This window comes from Hibiscus syriacus, unplaced genomic scaffold (assembly GCF_006381635.1).
Source record: "Hibiscus syriacus cultivar Baekdansim isolate YM2019G1 unplaced genomic scaffold, ASM638163v2 tig00116997_pilon, whole genome shotgun sequence".
Lineage (NCBI taxonomy): Eukaryota > Viridiplantae > Streptophyta > Magnoliopsida > Malvales > Malvaceae > Hibiscus > Hibiscus syriacus.
Window position 1 is genome coordinate 3185545 of NW_024063513.1, and position 21809 is coordinate 3207353.

Consider the following 21809-nt stretch of genomic DNA (forward strand, 5'->3'; position numbering starts at 1 on the left):
CTATCCACACTAAAGATTTTCCACAAATTCACTAATTTTTCTTTCTTTTGAGGACAATGAGTAACCTTACAAATCCCTCAAGAATTATACCTCAAATTCTTGAGAACACTCTCTCCCAAAGAGAAATACACAAATTTTGCAAACTTACAAAAAAACCTCACAAGGCAAGATGTTTGCACAATTCTAGAACAAATAAAGGACACTCAAGAATGAATACAATTTAGCACAAAAGGTGTTCTTGAAAGCAAATTGAATATTGGATGAAAAATAGACTTGAAATGCTCAAACTTGATGTTTAAGGCTTTCTCTCTTTGATTCTCTCTCAATTCTTCTTAATTGTTGTTGATCAATGACTCATCAGCTTATTTAAATACACCTTGGATCACTTTTGAATGTTGGAGATCACTGGTGAAGTCAATAGAGCCGTTATGGTGTAATTATCATTAAAAATTTGTTAGGAGCGTATGTGTATCGGTACACTCTCAAGGTGTGTATCGGTACACTCAGTTTAAAATTCAAATATTTCGACCGTTATTTGACCTAGTGTATCGGTACACTAATTACATTTGATGTTTCTCGGAGCCAGGAGTGTATCGATGCATTGGCTATGCATCGATACACAAAATACATTCGAAGTTGGGTGTGTATCGATGTATCCAAGAGTGTATCGGTACATCGCTTTGTAAAAATTATTTTTGGCCCGAGTAAGGTTCAAAATACTTTGTAAAATTGTTTCAAAAATATTTTAAGACTCAAATACAATTTTACACTTAAGTAAGGATTAAAATTGATGTTTGAAAACTTGGAGTAATATTTTTTATATTCGAATAAATTTAATTGAATATGTAATTTTAAAATTGAATAAAATCTTAAAATTCAATAGTACTTTATTTGTTATATCGAAACATCAAAATGTTTTCAACAGTTTGGGAATCTTAGTAGGGCACTTGGGGTAGCTTAGAGAGTATTTTTCCTTCCCAAAGATGGTAATTTTGGGTTTGTGTATCGGTAATGGAAGAACAATACCGATATTGTTTCTTACGAAGAGCCAATTAAAGGGATTTTGGGTTAAAAGTATCAGTATTCAATCATTGAGTATCAATACCGTGGGTCTGGTTTTGATACTCACAGGAGGGTATCGAGACCGAGATTTCAGTAGTTAATTTTAGTATCGATCCTCATAGAAGTATCGATATCGAGGGTAAAGTATCGATACCGAGGTATTTTTCAAAACATTGAAGCCAAATTTGATATTGATACCCTAGTTCGGGAGTATCAATACTCGGTTTGAAAGTATCGATATTACCCTCCCCTCCAGTTAAAAATAGCCGTAGAATATCGATACCCAAGGGGCGAGTATCGATACTCAAGAGTTAGTATCGATACCAAGAGGCCTAGTATCGATACCATCATACATTTTGGAGCACGAAATCTAAGGGATTTAGAAGAAGTATTGAGGTATCCAAGAACACCATAATTACTCCCAAATAAAACTTAAGTGAGAACCATGATAACATTTAATTGCAACTAGAAACAATATCAGCTAGGATAACATAAAACTAGCTTTGTTTGATGCTCGAAAAAATAATCAGGACACCCGAGTCACTTTAGCATAGGACATTAGTCTCAAGGTATATAATATTTGGATATATCTAAGTGTGTGAGGCACTTTAATGTTTAACTAGTGCGTGAGGCACTCTGATGACTAACTATGGCGCAAGGCCTGAACACTCGCAAGGGGCGGATTACTCGGGTGTTGTATCCGATGTAGAGGTTTTAGATCTCACCCTAGGTAGACTAGAGGGGTGTGCATCCCGATATGTGTAATCCTCCAACCACGCCATGATGTCTACCCCAGTGTATTGTGAATATACGAGTATATTCATTTTTTTTATTGCACTCCATAGCATGAGCATTCATTGGACACTTATAGTATGACTTAGTTGCTAGTATGACACTGAGCTAGTGAGTTCGACGTTCAGAATTTGTTTATGTGCGTAGGTTCTTAGGAGGAACACTTGAGGAGCCTATCGCGCAACATACGTTCCAGATAGTCCGAGTAGCAGGGCACATCTTGAGTCTTTTTCTCAGAGGGTATGTATTATTCCTAAACATTCTTTTACTTGAGTAGTAATTTTATTTTAAATACTCGGTTGTATTATTTTCAAATACTTATTTTGGGAGCTCCCTGATGTAAACTCTCTATATATTTATGTTTGATTTACTTCACTTTGAATGGTTTTAAATTGACGATTTACAAAGTATTTGAATAATTGTTTTTAGGTCAATCACTCTAATGGTCCCGTGTGATATTTTAATCGTACGAATTGATGTCATACTGAATTAGGATGTTACAGAATTACCTTCTTTTTCCTCGCATAACAAACTAGATAGTTTCAAGATACAGTAAGATTTTAGGGTTTCGCCCTCCTAAATGATGATTTACTAATTGTATGATGAACCATTGCAAATTACTTTCCAGGAAAAAGGCGATACCGTAACTTATATTGTTACAGAACAGAAGATTGGAATAGTTTCAAGAAACAGAATGCTAAGCCTTCTAATGTTCTCTTTGCCTCGATAGCAATTGTTATATGACATTTTTTGTATTACGCCGGAAAAAATTAACGTCGTATATAATTGAAGGATGTGGAAAAAGGTAATAGTTTAGCGTGACTGGAAATATTAAATTATATGCAATATATTGGCTTGTCACTATTTTAAAATATTAAAATGGTATAACCGGAAAATCTATCTTACATGTTAAAAGCAAAAAAACAAAATGTTATAAAGTGGAATTGAAAAAATTATCAATGTAGTAACATAACAAAATAAGTTATAAACGATAAGAAAATAAATTATAAACAGTAAACGTTACAAATATTATTAACATTTTAGGTTACGCCTAAAATGTTACCAGAGTTTAAGAAAATAAGTTAAAACTAAAAATATTATGAATATATATAATAAATACGGTTGCACCTAAAAATGTCATGGTTCACTAAAAAATAAGGTGCGATCTGGATGTTAATATTTTTATTAATAAAATGGGTTACGCCTAATAATACCATAGTTCACTAAGAAATAAATTACGATTTGGAATGTTAATATTTTTATTAATAAAATAAGTTCCGCCAAAAAATATTATAATTCTTAAGAAAATATGTTGTGATATGAAATATTAATATTTTTATTATAAATAATTTGAAGTATGAATATTTTTCTACAAATATTAATACTTTTAATTTTTTTTTAAAACATGTAAAATAAGAAGGCTGTCGCACTCTATTAGATCTTCGGTGTCGTGTAATAACTTTGTACGAATAATTTGTTGGACTAAGCTGTGGCCCGTGGGAAGTTGGAACCCAACGCCCCATTTTCAAGCCCTCATTGTCTGTCTATAATAAATAGCTCCATCGGTTATACCATTCTCAAGCCCTCCTTGTCCAGATTCTTTATTCCAAAAGAAAAAAGAAAACCCTATCCCCAATTATTTATTCTTTATGGCAACAGATGCTACAACAACAAATTTCCACACTCCGGACTTCCGACCGGTGCCGCAGCCACCGGATTTCCATCCGGAAATAAAGGTGACTCCCCACGACGGGCTCCGCTTTTGGCAGTTCATGATTGCCGGCTCCATCGCCGGATCAGTTGAGCATATGGCAATGTTCCCTGTTGATACCGTCAAGACCCATATGCAAGCCCTCGGCTCTTGCCCCATCAAGTCGGTGAGCGTACGTCACGCGCTCCGTTCTGTCCTCAAATCCGAAGGAGTCCGGGGCTTATACCGGGGAATCGGGGCCATGGGATTGGGGGCCGGTCCGGCCCATGCCGTCTACTTCTCTATCTACGAAGTTTGCAAGAAGAATTTTTCGGGTGGGAACCCGAATAACTCGGCGGCCCATGCAGTTTCGGGTGTTTTCGCGACGTTAGCAAGCGACGCCGTTTTTACGCCTATGGATATGGTGAAGCAGAGGTTACAGTTGGGTAACGGTGTTGCTTATAGAGGGGTATTGGATTGTGTTAAGAAAGTTTTTGAAGAGGAAGGTTTTGGGGCGTTTTATGCTTCCTACAGGACGACGGTGGTTATGAATGCACCTTTTACGGCTGTTCATTTTGCAACTTACGAGGCATCAAAAAGGGGTTTGATTCAGATTTCACCAGAGAGTGCGAGTGATGAGCGGGTGATCGTCCACGCCACGGCTGGAGCTCTTGCTGGAGCATCTGCAGCGGTTGTCACTACACCACTTGATGTAGTTAAAACTCAGTTGCAGTGTCAGGTAATTCAAGCGTTGCCTCTGCCTTTTTCTTGTTTGTTGGATTCTGCTGCTGCTAGCTAGCGAGCTAGCTATATTAGGAAAATTTGGTTAGTGGGATGTCGTAATTGATTACTTTCATACAATCATAGTGAATGGGATCCCCATATCTTATTCTTTTCCATATTTAACATTGTTAATTTGCTGCATCATATCATCTTGTATCTACTGGCCATCAACATTTTGACTGTTATGGGTTGGAATGAACAGCATCCAGTCTTTAGTACCGCAACACCTTGAATTTCAATACCTTTAAATCAACATCATACTGAACCATTTTCATCTATATCTGCGTACTTTCCTTTATACGTTGAAACACTTGTATTTGAAGTACTTGCCGGTGGTCGGTTTCTTGGTTCAGCTTGTTTCGCTTTTAGTTTCACATTGTTGGTTTTTGAAATCCATTAAGATTTACCTCTGTGTAATTGCTATAATTATGCATCTTGCTCTTATTATTGTTATTAAAAAAATGCATCGCAGGGTGTATGCGGATGTGATAGATTTAAGAGTACTGCTATTATGGACGTAACCAAAACAATAGTGCAAAAAGATGGCTACAAGGGCCTCATGAGGGGATGGATTCCTCGAGTTCTCTTCCATGCTCCTGCTGCTGCAATCTGCTGGTCCACCTATGAAGCTGCAAAATCTTTCTTCCAACAACCCAATTGCTTCCCTGAAAGTGGCACTATCACCTGAAGTGTCATGAGGAATTGTGCCAATGTATACAGACGCGGCAAGATGCACGCCTCAAGTGATGGTTGGAAAGTTTTGCTTCACACAATGTGCGGGTAAGCAGGACACATACTTACAGGCAAATCTATAGTTTGAAGCGATATCCATAGAGTATATCCAATAAATAAATGTTGAATCATTTAGCCACGAATCCATATTACTTTTGCATTTGGTTTCATGACTAAGAAATTTAAAGTTTCATTTTTACCCCCAAAGATTCAAGTGCTGAAAATGTTATTTTCTTGACTCAATGTTGAAGCATAGTAGGATACCTGATCTGTTTTGACCAATTTCCCCTTGATTACTTTCAAAATTTGGATTGTATTTAAGTAACTAGTTCAGTGGGGTTTCCCGGATATATCTGATCTATTGTTGTGATTTTTATTCTTTCACGTGTTTGATGATGAGGTTAGCATGGAAAAGTCTAGCCTGACAGACAAGGATTTAGCATTTTGATAACCATTTATTGACCATTCCAATTACATATAAAAATCATTATTTAATCGTCCGATATCTTGATGTGCGGGCATCTTAAACAACTTGAATTGAGTGACATGAGATTTTTTTGTACATTCACGATCACATAGTTGCCAAGAAAAGACGGAACATATTGTTTTCTCAATAAACATAATCATAATCCAATAATGGCAGGTAAGGTAAGGTACGTGGATGTTAATTGCATCCTCCAGTTTAATATAAACCCCTAGTGTCACCGGAGCCGGCCTCCATCATTCCTGTTGTCTGGACCAGGTTCTAGCTAGCAGCGGCAGTTAAAGTTACAACCTTACCAACAATCACAGTGATATCATCTGGCTTTCCACTTGCTCCCAAAATCATAATCGTAAGGATTAACTGTGTGGCCGAACGCAAATGGGATCATTGTCAAAGTAAAAAAAGAAAAAGAAAAAGAAACAAAGGAAACCCCACCTGTTAGCTTCATCCCCAGTATTTTATTCCCAAAAGGAACATCAAAACCCTGTAAAGGAATACCATCAAGACATGCTAAATCGATTCATTAGAGGTTTTAACATAAAATATCTGACAAGTAATTTATCCTTGGATCTGGCCTCTAACGAGTAGGGAGACTCGAACCTTGAATCCATGGTGTGATTGCTTGCCAGGTTAGCCAATGCCTTTGCTACCATTACAAATTGATTATGCAATTTAGTCCCACTGTTACTCTTATAGAGTCTGAGGATGTGATACTAAATTGTATTGGTCTTTAAATAGGTGTAGTTTTTACAAACATGTTAAAACTATTGTGTCGGTGTTTGTTTAATGTTTGGAAATAATGTAAACTTAACATGAATAAATATATATTCATTTAAACTTCGATTCATTTACCATCCTACTTAAGCAGACAGCAGTAACTAAAAAGGAACACATACCGGCGCCCACTACATCGCTATGTATGGCCAACGTGGAAATGATTTCTCTATCGAAAACATTGTCAAAAAGCCCATCGGAGCCCATTACAATGGTGTCTCCTTCCACTAATTCAACACTGCTAACCTGTTTTTACAGGAAATACAAGAAACTAGCAACGAGTTTAAGTTGTAAGCTTCAGTAATTGTACCTTGCAAACTGAACTTGTCTTGACATGGTCACTTGATTTTGGTTTTTGTACAAAACAGCTGCAACTGATAGTATAAATGACAAATAGAATTGACAGATAAACTCAGCATTCGTTTATTACCGCGGCATCAGGATGCTTTTGGCCAATTAACTCCAAGCTCAATTGATATGGGCAGTCGAAGTAATGTTCATGTGGAGTGGTAGAAAAGATTATCTGCCATGTAGTTAATAACATCACTAATTCTTGCCCATAATAAGATTGAGAACCAACTCCCAGAAGAAACACAGTATTTGGCATCTACCTTTGCGGATAACTCTTAATCCACAATCACCTACACTGGCAACCTTCATCATTCCATTCCTCTGTAGCATCACAACGATACTACAAATCAATCGGAAAATCAAAGTTGATGACAGTACCATGATGTGTGGAACGATGTAGGAAGGGAAGACATCCAGAGAACACTATAAACTTAACGCAGTAGCCGAGCCTTTAGAGGAAGTAGCAGCATATGCTTTCCTTATGAGGATCCGGGGATCGTAATTAACCTGGTGAATGATATGGCCACAACTAGAAGAAACAATGTGCAAAATTTTAGTCAGGACCAACCAAGAATGGATGGCAATTTGATTTCATTTCCAAAAATGGGTAAGATTCATCTTCCACAGTAAATTGTTAGTTCCAAACTGCCTGCTTGTTGTATCATTTTCATTCTATTTATGAAGAAGGCACCAACTTCAATTCATATTTATTATGACCGGTATCAATCGACGGCATGCTCAACAAATTGGGAGGAAAGGGAAAAAGGAGCATCAAAGGAAACCAGCAGAACCTGCAACTGGATGATACAAACTGCCCATAGTAAGAACCTTTCTTCGCCAACGAGCTTGTACATTTTGATGGTTGTCTGGCAGAAAAATAAAACCCAAATCAGTAACAAAAATTATGCGTTCGACTTCATAGAGAGATATGCCTTTAAAAGAATGATAGAATTTAAAAAACAAGAAAACACGAACTTGTTGCTGCTTTACACAGGAATACTCTCGAACATAACAGTTGAAAAGCCCCATCATTAGTTCCAAATTGTTTGTGAATTTCCCACACGCATGCTCGTAACAGCTAGTAGCCAACTCCACTGAAAATTACCAAAAATATCATATAAAAAGATACTTATAAGCAACTGAAAAACTACGTGGAACACAATTAATGAGTCAATCGATTTAGCCGGGGGAAAAAAAGAAAACTAACGGTGATCGAGTCGTTGGAAAACAATTTGCACAGTACTAAGAGTGCGATCATCCATTGACAAAGACTCATTCTTATACAAAAGCTCTTTCGCATTTAAACAAACAGACAGTGCTTCATCGAGTTTTCCCATCCTTTCCAATATAAAAGCTTTTAGAGCCTGCAAATAATCAAATCGGAAAACTATGACTACTCGTATAAGCTAAAGAAGAGATTATACTGTGAAAGAAGATGCTTAAACCGATTAAAAACGTACAAGAGCGTAAGGAGAATTGGGATGCTTGGAGAGGAGAGTGGTAGTGATTTTGAGAGCATTTTTGAACTGTCGAGAATCGATGGCGTCCCAAATGGGTCGAACCCGACGCTCCGGAATTCCACCAGCTAAACCAAACTTGGACGCCATATTATGCTCAATTTCGGGGAGTTGCTATCAAATATTTGGATATGACTATCCCTTACTCTATTCCTGACTCTGTCTCGTTGCCAGCAAGCGTATAATGAAGGAAAGGTATTGAAGTGAGAATGTGAGGAACCGAAAACCTAATCAGCGTGTTTGGATGCAGGTTTAAAGTGTTGGTTTTTACAAGGTCTGATCAAAACCAAGCTACTCTAGAGTTTGGATTTCGCACTTTACGTTTAACGTGCGTTTGATTCACGGAAGATAAAATTATCAGTGAAAATATAAGATTATTAAGGAATAAGATTACTAGAAATGTTATATTTTGTATTTAGTTGATTTAGCATGAATATAACATTATCATGTTTAATTAAAAGAATAAAAGATTATTAGAATATATATTTAACTAAATTGTCCTTATTATATATTTATTTTTTTAATAAATTAGAAAATATTTATATATTTTCTTTTAAAAAATTTAAATTCATAAATATATATATATATATATTTTTTAAAAAAGTGAAAATATAAAAAGGTTAAATGAAAGGGTAAAATTTTATTTTAACCCCTGAATTTCATATAAAATTTTAATTAGATTTTTTTTTGTAAATCTAAAATAGTTTAAGGATAAATTTGTAATTTAATCTTCGTAGAATTTTTATTATTCAATGACAGAAGAATGATATTTTTGGAAAAAAAAAACTAAGGGTATTTTAGTCTAAAATGCCAGTAAACCAATAATACATAAGGAAATGGTAATCCAACAATACCTAAGGAAAAGGAGGTAATAATATTTACGGTAATACCCCAAAAAATCTACTATTGATAATAAAATATTATCGGGAATGAGCCCGACCAACCAAATATGGGAATGTGGATTCCATTCCCATGGAAATCTCACATTCCTTGATCCAAACACCTCTAGGGTGCGTTTGGTTAACGGAATGTAAGATTATCAGGGAATAAGATTACTGAGAATATTATATTTTATGTTTGGTTGGTTTAGAAGGAATGTAAGATTACCGTATTTGGTTAAAGGAATAAAATATTATTGGAATGTATATTTGACCAAATTGTCCTTATCATATATTTATTTTTTAACAAGTTAGAAAATATTTATATATTTTATTTAAAAAATTTAAATTCATAAAATATATATATATATATATTTAAAAAATTGAAAATATAAAAATGTTTAATGAAATGGTAAAATTTTATTTTAACCCCTGAACTTCATATAAAATTTTAATTATAGATTTTTTTATAAATCTAAAATAGTTTAAGGATAAATTTATAATTTAACCTCCGTAGAATTTTTATTATTCAATGACAGAATAAGGATATTTTTGAAAGAAAAAAAATTAAGGGCATTTTAGTCCAAAACGCTGGTAATCCAACATTACCTAAGGAAATGAAGGTAATAACATTCCCGATAATATACCCAAAAAATTTACTATTGGTAATAAAACATTATCGGAAACGAGATTCCCGACCAACCAAATATAAGAATGTGGATTCTATTCTTATGAAAATCACACATTCCTTCATCCAAACACTCTCTTATGGTCTGAGTTAAATCCAATAACCTAATCAAACTCAATCCAACAGAATTTTACATTTTGGGATTCGAATCTGATGCCTGAGCCCGGCGACTCATCCTTATCTATTTTCTTTGTTAATAGTACTAGTTTTATTTTTTTGACAAGTACACTACATTTGGAGAATAATTTAAATATAAAATATTTTAAAAAATTAAAAATAAAACTATAATTTAATTGAAGTATAACATAAATTTAAGTGTATCATCATTTATAAACCTTTTTCCCCTTTATGACTTTATTTTAGGTAATCAATTTAAGGGTGAAGTACACAAATGTGTCCCGAATATATGTTGTTATTTTATTAAGTTCTATGATTATTAAAAATTATGATCCTTGAATCAGAGTTTAAGGCAATCTCCAACCCTCATCTCTATTCTAAAGCATCTCTATCTCTACTTTAGAGATGAAACAATAATTCATCTCCAACACTATCTCTACATTATCACAAACTCTACTTTATTCACAATATTTAACTATTATAATATTGATTTTGCATATATAAAATAAAACATATACATTTCTAATAAATATCAAAATAAAAAACATAAATAAAATATTCATAAATAACATTGCGATAATACAAATAAATAAGAAAATTAAAATTCATAATAATAATAATGCGAAAAACATAAATTACATAATTATATATTTTTATTCTCCGAATTAGAATATTCATTCCACAAATGCTCAATTAGTGTATTTCGTAGAGCAAAATGAGTATTTGCATATTTGATTTGTCTAAATCGAGTAAGGAATTCTTGAAATTGAGTCTCATCATCTTCAACAAGTTCAACATTCGGAGGCGGTGCATCTCTTTCTTCAACAATTGGAGAATTAAGATCTCGTTCATCATCGATTATCATATTATGCATTATTATGCAAGCAATCATAATATCTTTCAAATCATTTTTTGCTCCAAAAACGTGTTGGATTTGCCACAATTGCAAAACGAGTGCAGTTTCTTCACTGCCTTCAGAAAATATTTCAGATTTTGTTAACCCTTCGTTGTCTTCATTTGAAATCAATTTAATCATCGATGAAAATATTAGTACAGGTGGTTCTTCTTCCCAGCGACCATATAGTGTCAAAAAATCTAAAGCAAAAAGGAAGCAAATCGAAGAAGCCTCTATTCTTTCAAATTCCTTCAATGAATCAACTGAAAAGTTTCGGGAATCATTATCTTAAAATCTAAAGCAAAAAGGAAGCAAATCGAAGAAGCCTCTATTCTTTCAAATTCCTTCAATGAATCAACTGAAAAGTTTCGGGAATCATTATCTTTAACATGAGCACAAAGGGATCTTGCTCTTCAACTGGAAAAGGAAAAAATAGAGGCCATAAATAAAAGGTAAAAAATTGCGCAATTGAGGAGAGATTACAAGATTCTAGCGATGGATCCAGATACCATACTTGACCCCAAACGACGCCACTATTTTCGAAACGAACAACAAAAAATTCTTCGGAAACGAAAAGAAGAAGAACTGTCAACCTCTACTATTTTTAATGTGTTTGGAATGAACTTTGATGATCTTGGAGGGAGTGGAGGGGGTCTGTCTGGTTATTAGTTAAATTGTTGTGTTTGGGTTATTGGTTAAAATGTTGTTTGAGTTTTATTAGTATTTTCTATGTTTTATGTTTCAAAAAATTAGAATGTTTATTTATCTAATTCCAATGTATTTTTATCTATCTTGCAATTTAATCTACTTTAATCTAATTTAATCATTAAAAAAATTCTATGTTTTTATGCTTGTTGTATTTTTATGTTTCAAAAAATTAATATGTTTATGTATCTAATTTCAATGTATTTTTATCTATCTTGCAATCTACTTCAATCTAATTTAATCTACTTTAATCTAATTTAATCATTAATTTTTTTTTGTAGCGCAGCTACAGTAACACGTTATATGTAGAGTGAAACTGCTTGCCACGCTAAACTGGCGCTCATCTTTGGCGCAGCATTGGAGCTCCAAAATGAAGATTTTACTCCACTATGGCGCTGGGTTGGAGATGCTCTAAGCTAGGATCAAACATTGGAAGTGGTTAATTTTCTTTACAATGAAAAAACAAGGTTCAATAAAGTATTTTAATATCCAAATAGAGATGAAAATATCTTATTTAATTAATACTTAAACTAAAAAGGATCTAAAACATTATTAAACTAAAAAATTTGGGAGGGGCAACACCCCTCCCACCCTCCTTAATAGCTTCATCCTGTCTTCAACTATATGGTGATATTTTGTTGAGTATCCTAGCTATTAAAAGTTACAAAAGGGTCACTTGACCATTCATATGTTATAAATTCATCATTTTTTATTAAAAAAATAGTGATCGTCTAAGTTGGACGTTACTCTGTTAACTGGGATATAATAAAATATTATCTCAAAATTGTTTGAGTTGTATTTTATATATCAACTCTCTGTTTATATTATATCGTCAAACTAGTGCTTAAAACATTATGTTGTTGAGTCAGTCCTTGAAAGCAACAACAATGTTAGTAGATATCATTAAAATATAATAGAGTCGTCTCCGATATTTTTGGGACCCTAAACAAAAATTGGAAAATAAATTCTTATAAAACGAAAGCATATTCGAATTACTTTGAATAATTAATTTAATATTTAATTAATAAACTATAGAAAAATAATTAATCTTATCAAGCGTATTATAGAATACTAGTTAAAATATTTAATAAATTGAAGAATATAATCTGAAAAATAAAAAATATATTTATATTTAATTTGAAATTGAATATTTTAATGAGAAATTGAGGATGTTATATTATCAACTTGTAATTTTTTGTATTATTCGTGTAATTGTTTGTTAAAATATTTTAATATCAAATTGTTTTAAATATACAAAACGGTTTTTAAATTGTATTGTATTCTCTTTTAGTAGTTAGTTCTACCCTTCTTCTATGTCATTACTTTTACAAAAAATAATAATTCTATTTTATTTTAAAAAAAATACTAAACCTGATCAATTCTACTCATAAGGGAGGAAAATGTGGACTTTAAATGAATGAAGCGGGGTGCTCTTAATGGGTTTATAACTCATGATTTAAAGAGGGGAAGGGATACTCTAGAGGATGGAAGGGAAGTGCTCCTAATAAGTCTAGAATCCATAACATAAGGAAATATGGGAGAACAAAAATAAACAGCTTAATTCACTGGCCAAATATGCTTGCTCTTTTATTTTATTCATTTGAGTGTATGAATTTAAGGGTGTAAATGAACCGAGCTTGAACGAACAAAGGTTTCGTTCGTTTGTTTAGTTTTGAAGATGTTCATGTTCAGTTTGTGTTTATTTAAATTTTCAGTATCAAGTTCGTGTTCGTTTATTTATTGTTTGCGAACATGTTCGTTTTGTGAATGTGTTCACGAATGTGTTCACGAACGTGCTCATCTAGCGTTCACAAACATGTTCGTTTAATATTAATATAGTGTTCATTTATCATTCGTTTATTATACGTTCAATTTTAAATTTTATCATATCGTTTGCAAGCTAAAGAAAATGATAAAATTAAGCCACTAGTTCTTAAACTTTTTAAAATTTGCAATTTAAATTTAAATTTTTACCATGTTTTCAATTTACTCCATGCATTCTCCAATATTTAAAATGTAAAGGAAAATAAAAGGAAAAAGAGAACCGGGTAAACGAGTTTATTCATGTTCATAAAATGAATGAGTCGATAAACGAGCTCATAAACAAGGCCATAAACGAACTTATAAACGAGTTCATAAATGAGCTTGTTCGTGAACATAAATGAAACAAACACATCTCTGTTCATGTTCGTTCGTTCAATAAATTAACATAAAAAATTTGTTCATATTCCATATTTGGCTTAATAAACGAACATAAATTAATGTTATATAAACGGTTCACAAAAAATTAACCAAACGCTTTGTTCATTTATGTATGATTGCATGTTTTGTATTGTAGGTATTGCATTAAGTCTTCTTGAACAGATTGTTGAGTACCACCAATTTTGTGGTTCCTTAAGTAGTTGAGTACAAACGGCTGCAAAGCAAATATGAAATTAGGAAACACTTTGGAGCAATATTTGCCTCAATGGTATGAGACTGTCAACCTCATTAAGTATGTGTGTTCTGTTGAAAGTATTAAAATGGTTTTCAAGTTTGGTAACCAACTTTGAAAAAATGGTTTTCAAAGTTTGGTAAATGTTTCTTTGAAAAATAGTTTTTTAAAGTTTGGTAGATGTTTGTTGAAAAATGATAATGGGATAATCACAATTAATCCCTAGGTTTTAGGGTATTTACAAGATTAAGTTCTTAAGTTTCAACTATAAATACCCTAGCTCATTTAGCTTCAAAACCATCCCAAAAATCATTTCTTTCTCCCAATACTAAAGAGTTTTCTTGTGAGTAGTGAGTGTTTTGTAAACACCTGTAAATTTTCTCTCTTAGTAAAAGATCTGCAGCAGTCCGGAGACGTAAGCACAATTGGCTGAACTCCGTTATCAATTTCGGGTATTATTTTTCCGCTTTTATTTTTACATTCTCACTAATCTGGTTATAGGAAAATTACTTGTACTCGGTTTATTTCCCAACAACTGATAATCAGAGCTTTTGATTGTGAATTTTGTCAATTTTTTACGAGGTTACTATTCACATGAATAGTGAATTTCGTGAATAGTAAAATTTTGTCGGCGATACGAATTTGTCGACGGAGGTATTCTAATACACGGTGGTTCGCAAGAATTGTCAGAAACGATCCAAACGAAACCAGATTCGAGTGGAAGCGATGGCTGCAGACGAAGGGAATGTGAAAATTGAAAAGTTCGATGGTGCGGACTTTGGCTTTTGGAAGATGCAGATTGAAGATTTTCTATACCAGAAAAATCTATATCAACTTCTCTCAGGAAAGCAACCAGAGGGCATGAAGAATGAAGACTGGGCTCTTCTCGATAGACAAGCCCTCGGAGTTATCCGACTGACGTTATCTCGCAATGTTGCTTTCAACATATCCAAGGAAAAGACCACGGCGGGTCTTATGGCGGCTCTCTCCAGTATGTATGAGAAGCCATCAGCCTCAAACAAAGTGCACTTGATGAGGCAATTATTCAATTTGCGGATGACGGAAGGGGCATCGATGGCACAACACCTAAATGAACTCAACACAATCACAACTCAGTTGAGTTCAGTGGAAATTCGACGGAGAGAATCGGGTGAAGCATCAACCTCCTCAGCCTTGCACACAGAGTCTAGAGGGAGAACTTCAGAAAGAAATTCAAATCATGACAGATCGAAATCCAGACGGGGAAAATCCACAACGGGAAAGAAATATTTTACCTGTTATAATTGTGGCAAGAAGGGTCACTTTAAAAGAGATTGCCGAGCACTGAAGAAAAATATCGGCGCACAGGAATCTGCCAACGTGATAGAGGAGACAAGTGTTGCCATGATTCTAAGCGTCAACAGTCCGATTAAATCATGGATCTTGGATTCAGGGGCATCTTTCCACTCCACCCCATGCCGAGAAATCATGGAAAATTATGTCAGTGGTGATTTTGGGAAGGTCCATCTAGCTGATGATGAAACCTTGAAGATCGTCGGAAAAGGAGACATCCGACTAAAGTTGCCAAACCAGACCACCTGGACGCTGAGAGGAGTGAGACATATTCCTGGCCTCAAAAGAAATTTGATTTCTGTAGGACAGCTTGATGGTGAAGGATTTAGCACAACCTTTTCAGGCTGTGAATGGAAGATTACCAAAGGAGCACTCGTCATTACTCGTCGTAAGAAAACTGGTACTCTCTATATATAACATCAAATTTAGAGAATATCATTGCAGTAGCAGATGCTGATGGAAAATCAAACCTATGGCACCAAAGGCTTGGCCATATGAGCGAGAAAGGGATGAATACACTTTTGTCAAAGGGGAAGCTGCCGGGTCTAAAGAATGTAGATGTCGGACTATGCGAGGATTGCATCTTTGGCAAACAAAAGAAAGTCAGCTTTGCAAAGATTGGTAAGACACCTAAGGCTGAAAAGTTAGAGTTGGTTCATACTGATGTATGGGGACCATCTCCAGTTCTATCTCTTGCAGGCTCATTCTATTATGTCACCTTCATCGATGATTCTACAAGGAATGTGTGGGTTTATTTTCTGAAGAAGAAATCATAAGTCTTTGATACCTTCAGAAAATGGATGGCCATGGTGGAAAATGAGACTGGTATGAAAGTCAAGCGGTTGAGGTCTGATAATGGAGGAGAGTACAGAAATAGGAGATTCAGAGATTTCTGCGCAAATAATGGGATCAAGATGGAGACAACAGTTCCCATGACACCGCAGCAGAATGGCGTAGCAGAGCGCATGAACAGAACTCTGAATGAACGTGCCAGAAGCATGAGGATACATGTCGGATTACCCAAATTTCTATGGGCTGAAGCTATCAACACTGCAGCTTACTTGATCAACCGTGAGCCCTCAGTTCCTTTGGATGGCAGAATACCAGAGGAAGTTTGGAGCAAGAAAGAAATAAACCTTTCACACTTAAGAGTGTTTGGTTGTATTTCTTATGTACACATAGACTCTGCTGAAAGAAGTAAACTTGATGCTAAGTCCAACAAATGTGCCTTTGTTGGTTACGACAGTGATGAGTTTGGTTACCGGTTTTGGGACTATGAAAATCGGAAGATCATTAGAAGCAGAGAGATTTCATTTTCAATAAGAATGTGATGTACAAAGACAGGTCAACTGTAGAATCAAGCAGCTCCAATACCAAAGCTGAAACAAATGAATTTGCTGAGTTTGAGGAGATTTCTGGAAATGATGTTCAGATCAGTCATGAAGCAGTTCAAGAAGAACCAGGCACACCGGAACTAAGACGCTCCTCCAGAATTCCTAAACCAACCCAACGATATTCTCCTTCTTTGCACTACTTGTTGCTGACTGACAATGGTGAACCAGAGTGCTATGATGAAGCAATGCAAGTTGAGGATTCAGTCAAGTGGGAGTCTTCCATGAAAGATGAGATGGACTCGCTTATGTCAAATCAGACGTGAGAATTAGCTGAATTACCACCAGGCAAGAAAGCGCTTCACAACAAGTAGATTTACAGGATCAAAGAAGAGCACGATGGGAGCAAACGCTACAAAGAGAGATTGGTTGTCAAAGGTTTTCATCAAAAAGAAGGTATTGACTACAATGAAATTTTCTCTCCAATCGTGAAACTGTCTACAATCAGACTGGTGTTAAAAATTGTAGCTGCAGAGAATTTACATCTTGAGCAGTTAGATGTAAAGACAGCTTTCCTTCATGGTGATTTGGATGAAGAAATCTATATGAGGTAGCCAGAAGGCTTCATAGAGGCAGACAAGAAAAACCTGGTATGCAGGTTGAAGAAGAACTTGTATGGTTTAAAACAAGCTCCTAGACAGTGGTACAAGAAGTTCAATAGTTTCATGAGTAGCAGTGGTTTTACCAGATGCCAAGCAGATCATTGTTGCTACATCAAGAGGTTCGACAATAGCTTCATTATTTTATTGTTGTACGTTGATGACATGCTCGTTGCAGGGTCAGACATGAAAGAGATTATAAACTTGAAGCAAAAATTGTCAAAGCAGTTTGCTATGAAGGATCTGGGCGCTGCAAAGCAGATTCTTGGGATGAGGATCAAGAGAGACACAAAGTCGGGGACTTTGATATTATCACAGGCTGAGTACATCAACAAAGTACTCTCCAGGTTCAACATGCAAGATGCTAAACCAGTAAGTACACCTTTAGGTGTTCATTTCAGACTCTCCAAAGAACAGTCACCAAAGACGGAGGAAGAACGTGCACACATGGTGAAGGTACCGTATGCCTCAGCAATTGGAAGTCTGATGTATGCCATGGTTTGTACCAGACCAGATATTGCTCAAGCAGTGGCAGTTGTTAGCAGGTACATGAATAATCCGGGCAAGGTACAATGGGAAGCAGTCAAATGGATCCTCAGATATCTGCGGGGTACCACAAACAAAGCACTTTGTTTCAAAGGTGGAGATACAATACTGACAGGCTATGTAGATGCTGACTTAGCCGGAAATATTGACATTAGAAGGAGCACTACATGGTATGTCTATACTCTAGGAGGAACCGCACTAAGTTGGGTTTCTCAACTACAGAAGATAGTTGTGCTCTCCACAACTGAAGCAGAATATGTCGCTGTTACGGAAGCTAACAAGGAGATGGTTTGGCTTCAAAGTTTCTTGGAAGAGTTAGGCAAGAAACAAGAAAACAATGTCTTGTATTGCGACAGTCAAAGTGTTATACATCTAGCAAAGAATCCGTCTTTTCATTCTAGGGAAAAGCACATACAATTGCAATATCATTTTATCCGGTCTCTTCTGGAAGATGAGATTTTGAAACTTGAAAAGATCAGTAGAGCTCAAAATCCGGCAGACATGTTGACAAAGACGGTGACTACAGACAAACTGAAGTTGTGTTCAACTTCAGTTGGCATGCTAGAGTAACAAGACTAGAAAAGTTGTTGCATTGATTGAGGTGTGAAGACAGATTAAAATCAGTCTTCAAGTGGGAGATTGTTGAAAGTATTAAAATGGTTTTCAAGTTTGGTAACCAACTTTGAAAAATGGTTTTCAAAGTTTGGTAAATATTTCTTTGAAAATGATTTTCAAAGTTTGGTAAATGTTTCTTTTAACATGGTTTTCAAAGTTTGGTAAATGTTTCTTTGAAAAATAGTTTTTCAAAGTTTGGTAGATGTTTGTTGAAAAATGATAATGGGATAATCACAATTAATCCCTAGGTTTTAGGGTATTTACAAGATTAAGTCCTTAAGTTTCAACTATAAATACCCTAGCTCATTTAGCTTCAAAACCATCCCAAAAATCATTTCTTTCTCCCAATACTAGAGAGCTTTCTTGTGAGTAGTGAGTGTTTTGTAAACACCTGTAAATTTTCTCTCTTAGTAAAAGATCTGCAGCTTTCCGGAGACGTAAGTACAATTGGCTGAACTACGTTATCAATTTCGGGTATTATTTTTCCACTTTTATTTTGCATTTTCACTAATCTGATTATAGGGAAATTACTTGTACTCGGTTTATTTCCCAACATGTTCATACTTCATAAACAAAAAAGTGCATGCAAAACAAAACTAAAAGTGTTCGTAGAGCTATACAGGGCAGGGACGGACTATTGAAATTGTATTGTAACCTGTAGCTTTTCTAGTTTAAAAGTTCGAGATTTTCCAAACATTTGCCAATCGAAATTAAAGACTCCACCAACTATAAGAAGTGGGCGCAAGTTCATCTCGCGATCCATCACCTTGAGGCTGAGGTTTGAACAGAGACCCTTCCTCTCATGTCCACATCTATGGGAGCCTCGTTGTTATGTAAAAGATATTCTTCTAATAAAACATCGAGGTGATAATGAGATCCTCCTCCCTGCTGTTTGCTGGAATTAGTGGCTTCAAACTTCACATTAATTATTTAATTACTCCTCAGTTTTAAATTAAGTGGAGGTTAACTAGAAAGATCACCAGCCGAAAAGTGGGCCCGATCAAACCAGTATTTATGGTTGTTTGGACGCCTGGGCGGCATAAAATTAATCATGCCCCCCCACACATTAATTTGGGTCACATCTCATCCCCCATGCATGAATGATGTTACCATCTAAGGACATCGTCTTCTATCTTTTACTGCCTTTCATCGACCCTTAGTTTATGTTAAGATGGTAGGAAAAAAATATCGAAAATCATTAATTAATGATACAATGTGTGGTAGCGATTCTAAGAACAACTTAATTCTTGTCCAAAAGGCGACGTTTTATCTCTTCCTCCATTGCCAACACACTGATTCCACCCCCCCCCCCTAAATACGCCATTAGCACCGCAACACACAAACAAGAGACATTTTGTTTTGTTTTGAATCTCTTTTCGCCTTTGGGTTTGGCCATGCCAGGAACTTTTCTTCAATGGCTTAGCCTAGTTGCTATCATTTGGCTTCAATCCATTAATGGAACCAACACCAATTTCCCAGCTTACTCATCTCAACTCAAGCATCTCCTCTCCATCTCACAAATCCAGCTCAATAACCTTGCCTTTGCCTCTGATGCTGGTAAACTGTTGGGATGGATATCAGGCATAGCTGCCAACTACTTGCCCATGTGGCTCGTCCTTATACTGGGTTCGGCTCTCGGGTTGATCGGTTATGGAGTGCAGTATCTCTTCCTCATAGGCCGTGTCTCCAACTTGTCATACGGTGCCATTTTCTTCCTCACTGTTCTGGAAGGAAATAGCATATGTTGGATCAATACCGTTTGCTACATCGTCACAATCAAAAACTTCCCCCTCGACCGTCAACTTGCCATCGGATTGACCGGTAGCTACCTGGGATTAAGTGCGAAAATCTATACAGATATTGTAGATGTTTTCCCTTATTCAGCCATGGAGAAAGCTAAAGCCTATCTTCTTCTTAGCTCTGTATTACCTTTCGCCGTTAGTGTCGTATCTGCACCAGTAGTTAGAGTTATTAATGTTGTTAAGACAAAGAGGGCCAAGTCTGCATTCATATTGATTCTTGTCATAACAACAGCCACAGGAGCCTTTTCTGTCGTGGGTAGTTTGGGATCAGCATCAAGCGAGTTATCACCATTAACTAGTGCCGTTGGTATGGCAGCGTTGCTAGTAGCCCCACTTTTAATTCCCCTGGGTTTAGGACTAAGACTGCAAACCAAGCAACTTATACCAGCCAGAATATTGAACAGATTAAATCCAGAGGAAAAAGTTCACGTGGAGGAGTTTAATAATGTTTCCATGGACATTATGGAGAGTGGGACGAAAGAGATTAGAGAAAGCATAAGCATCAGTTCCATTAGTGTAGAGCTGAGCGAAAGTTGTAGCGGAGATGATAACGTAAGTGAAACAAATGATATCATCAGTGTGTTGGAGGAGATCGGTGTGAAGGTGATGTTAAGGAGATTGAGCTTTTGGTTGTATTTCTTTGTTTATCTTTTCGGTGTTACACTCGGCTTGGTGTTCTTCAACAACTTGGGACAAATAGCTGAATCTCGGGGATGTCAAGCATCAGCTCTTGTTTCGTTATCTTCTTCGTTCGGTTTCTTTGGCCGTCTCGTACCCTCTGTTGTCGATTACTTTTTCTCAAGGTAAGATAACCCATGCTCCCACCAATTTTTAATTTTCATTTTATCTTCGGTATGGTCCACCAACTGACGGTTTATGATCACGTTACATTTAAGGCAATATGGGGTCCTTTCTTATAGGTTGTTTAAAAGCAAACAAATGAGAGTCGGTTGAAGGTTGATCGTGCTTTGAAGTAGCCATATTAATTCAAATTTGAAATTTCAGGAGCAAATACATGATATCAAGAACAGCATTTGTGGTGGCATTAATGGTCCCAACAGGATCAGCTTTTTTCTTGCTACTTGTCAACGACAGCGGCGAGCTATGGCTGTACATCAGCACCGCCATCATCGGAGTTTGCACCGGGGCAATTACTTCCATATCCGTATCTTTAACGACTGAACTCTTCGGGACAAAAAATTTCGGCGTCAACCATAACGTCGTGGTAGCCAACATCCCGATCGGATCATTCCTCTTTGGTTACCTCGCTGCCATTGTTTATCGCAGGGAAGGAAATGCAGAGGGGAAATGCTTTGGCATGGAATGCTATAGAAAGACCTTCGTTTTATGGGGTACCCTTTGTTTTATCGGAACCTTCCTCGCCTTAATACTTTATGGTCGAACCCGAAAGTTTTACAACTCACTGAGATCATAGGGGTAAAAAGGAAGTCATTATATTTTTATACAAGATTAATATACATGATTAAAAAGCTTGTTAGCTTAGCTTTTTAAATTTTTACAGTGCTTATATCGATTAAGGAAGCTGATTACTTCGATCAATAAGAGTTCTGCATGCCATATGTTCTTTAACTTATTTGATGACGTTTTTACATGGAAATGAC

At 35.7% G+C, this 21809-nt stretch overlaps 4 protein-coding genes across 5 annotated transcripts; 2 read left to right on the top strand and 2 right to left on the bottom strand.

Moving 5' to 3' along the window:
- Positions 1-3417: 3417 nt before the first annotated feature.
- LOC120193927 (mitoferrin-like) lies at positions 3418-5321 on the top strand. Its single transcript, XM_039196348.1, has 2 exons — positions 3418-4283; positions 4800-5321. The coding sequence occupies exons 1-2, from the start codon at positions 3504-3506 to the stop codon at positions 5013-5015; spliced, it is 996 nt and encodes a 331-aa protein (XP_039052279.1). The 5' UTR covers positions 3418-3503; the 3' UTR covers positions 5016-5321.
- Positions 5322-5804: 483 nt separating this feature from the next.
- LOC120194310 (probable protein phosphatase 2C 26) lies at positions 5805-6924 on the bottom strand. Its single transcript, XM_039196649.1, has 4 exons — positions 6748-6924; positions 6396-6563; positions 5974-6027; positions 5805-5903 (listed from the first exon to the last, which is right to left on the bottom strand). The coding sequence occupies exons 1-4, from the start codon at positions 6922-6924 to the stop codon at positions 5805-5807; spliced, it is 498 nt and encodes a 165-aa protein (XP_039052580.1).
- On the bottom strand, positions 6572-8428 carry LOC120193928 (N-terminal acetyltransferase B complex auxiliary subunit NAA25-like). Of its 2 annotated transcripts, XM_039196350.1 has the most exons (6): positions 8129-8428; positions 7876-8032; positions 7644-7762; positions 7105-7534; positions 6929-7008; positions 6572-6840 (listed from the first exon to the last, which is right to left on the bottom strand). In XM_039196350.1, the coding sequence occupies exons 1-4, from the start codon at positions 8273-8275 to the stop codon at positions 7391-7393; spliced, it is 567 nt and encodes a 188-aa protein (XP_039052281.1). In that variant the 5' UTR covers positions 8276-8428; the 3' UTR covers positions 6572-6840; positions 6929-7008; positions 7105-7390. The 2 variants fall into 2 exon arrangements, with proteins under 2 accessions (XP_039052281.1, XP_039052280.1); XM_039196349.1 differs by having other exon boundaries at positions 6929-7534.
- An 11237-nt stretch (positions 8429-19665) lies between these two features.
- Positions 19666-21777, top strand: LOC120194090 (protein NUCLEAR FUSION DEFECTIVE 4-like). Its single transcript, XM_039196488.1, has 2 exons — positions 19666-20990; positions 21193-21777. Exons 1-2 carry the CDS (start codon positions 19780-19782, stop codon positions 21620-21622), a joined length of 1641 nt encoding a protein of 546 aa, XP_039052419.1. The 5' UTR covers positions 19666-19779; the 3' UTR covers positions 21623-21777.
- The last annotated feature ends 32 nt before the right edge of the window (positions 21778-21809 follow it).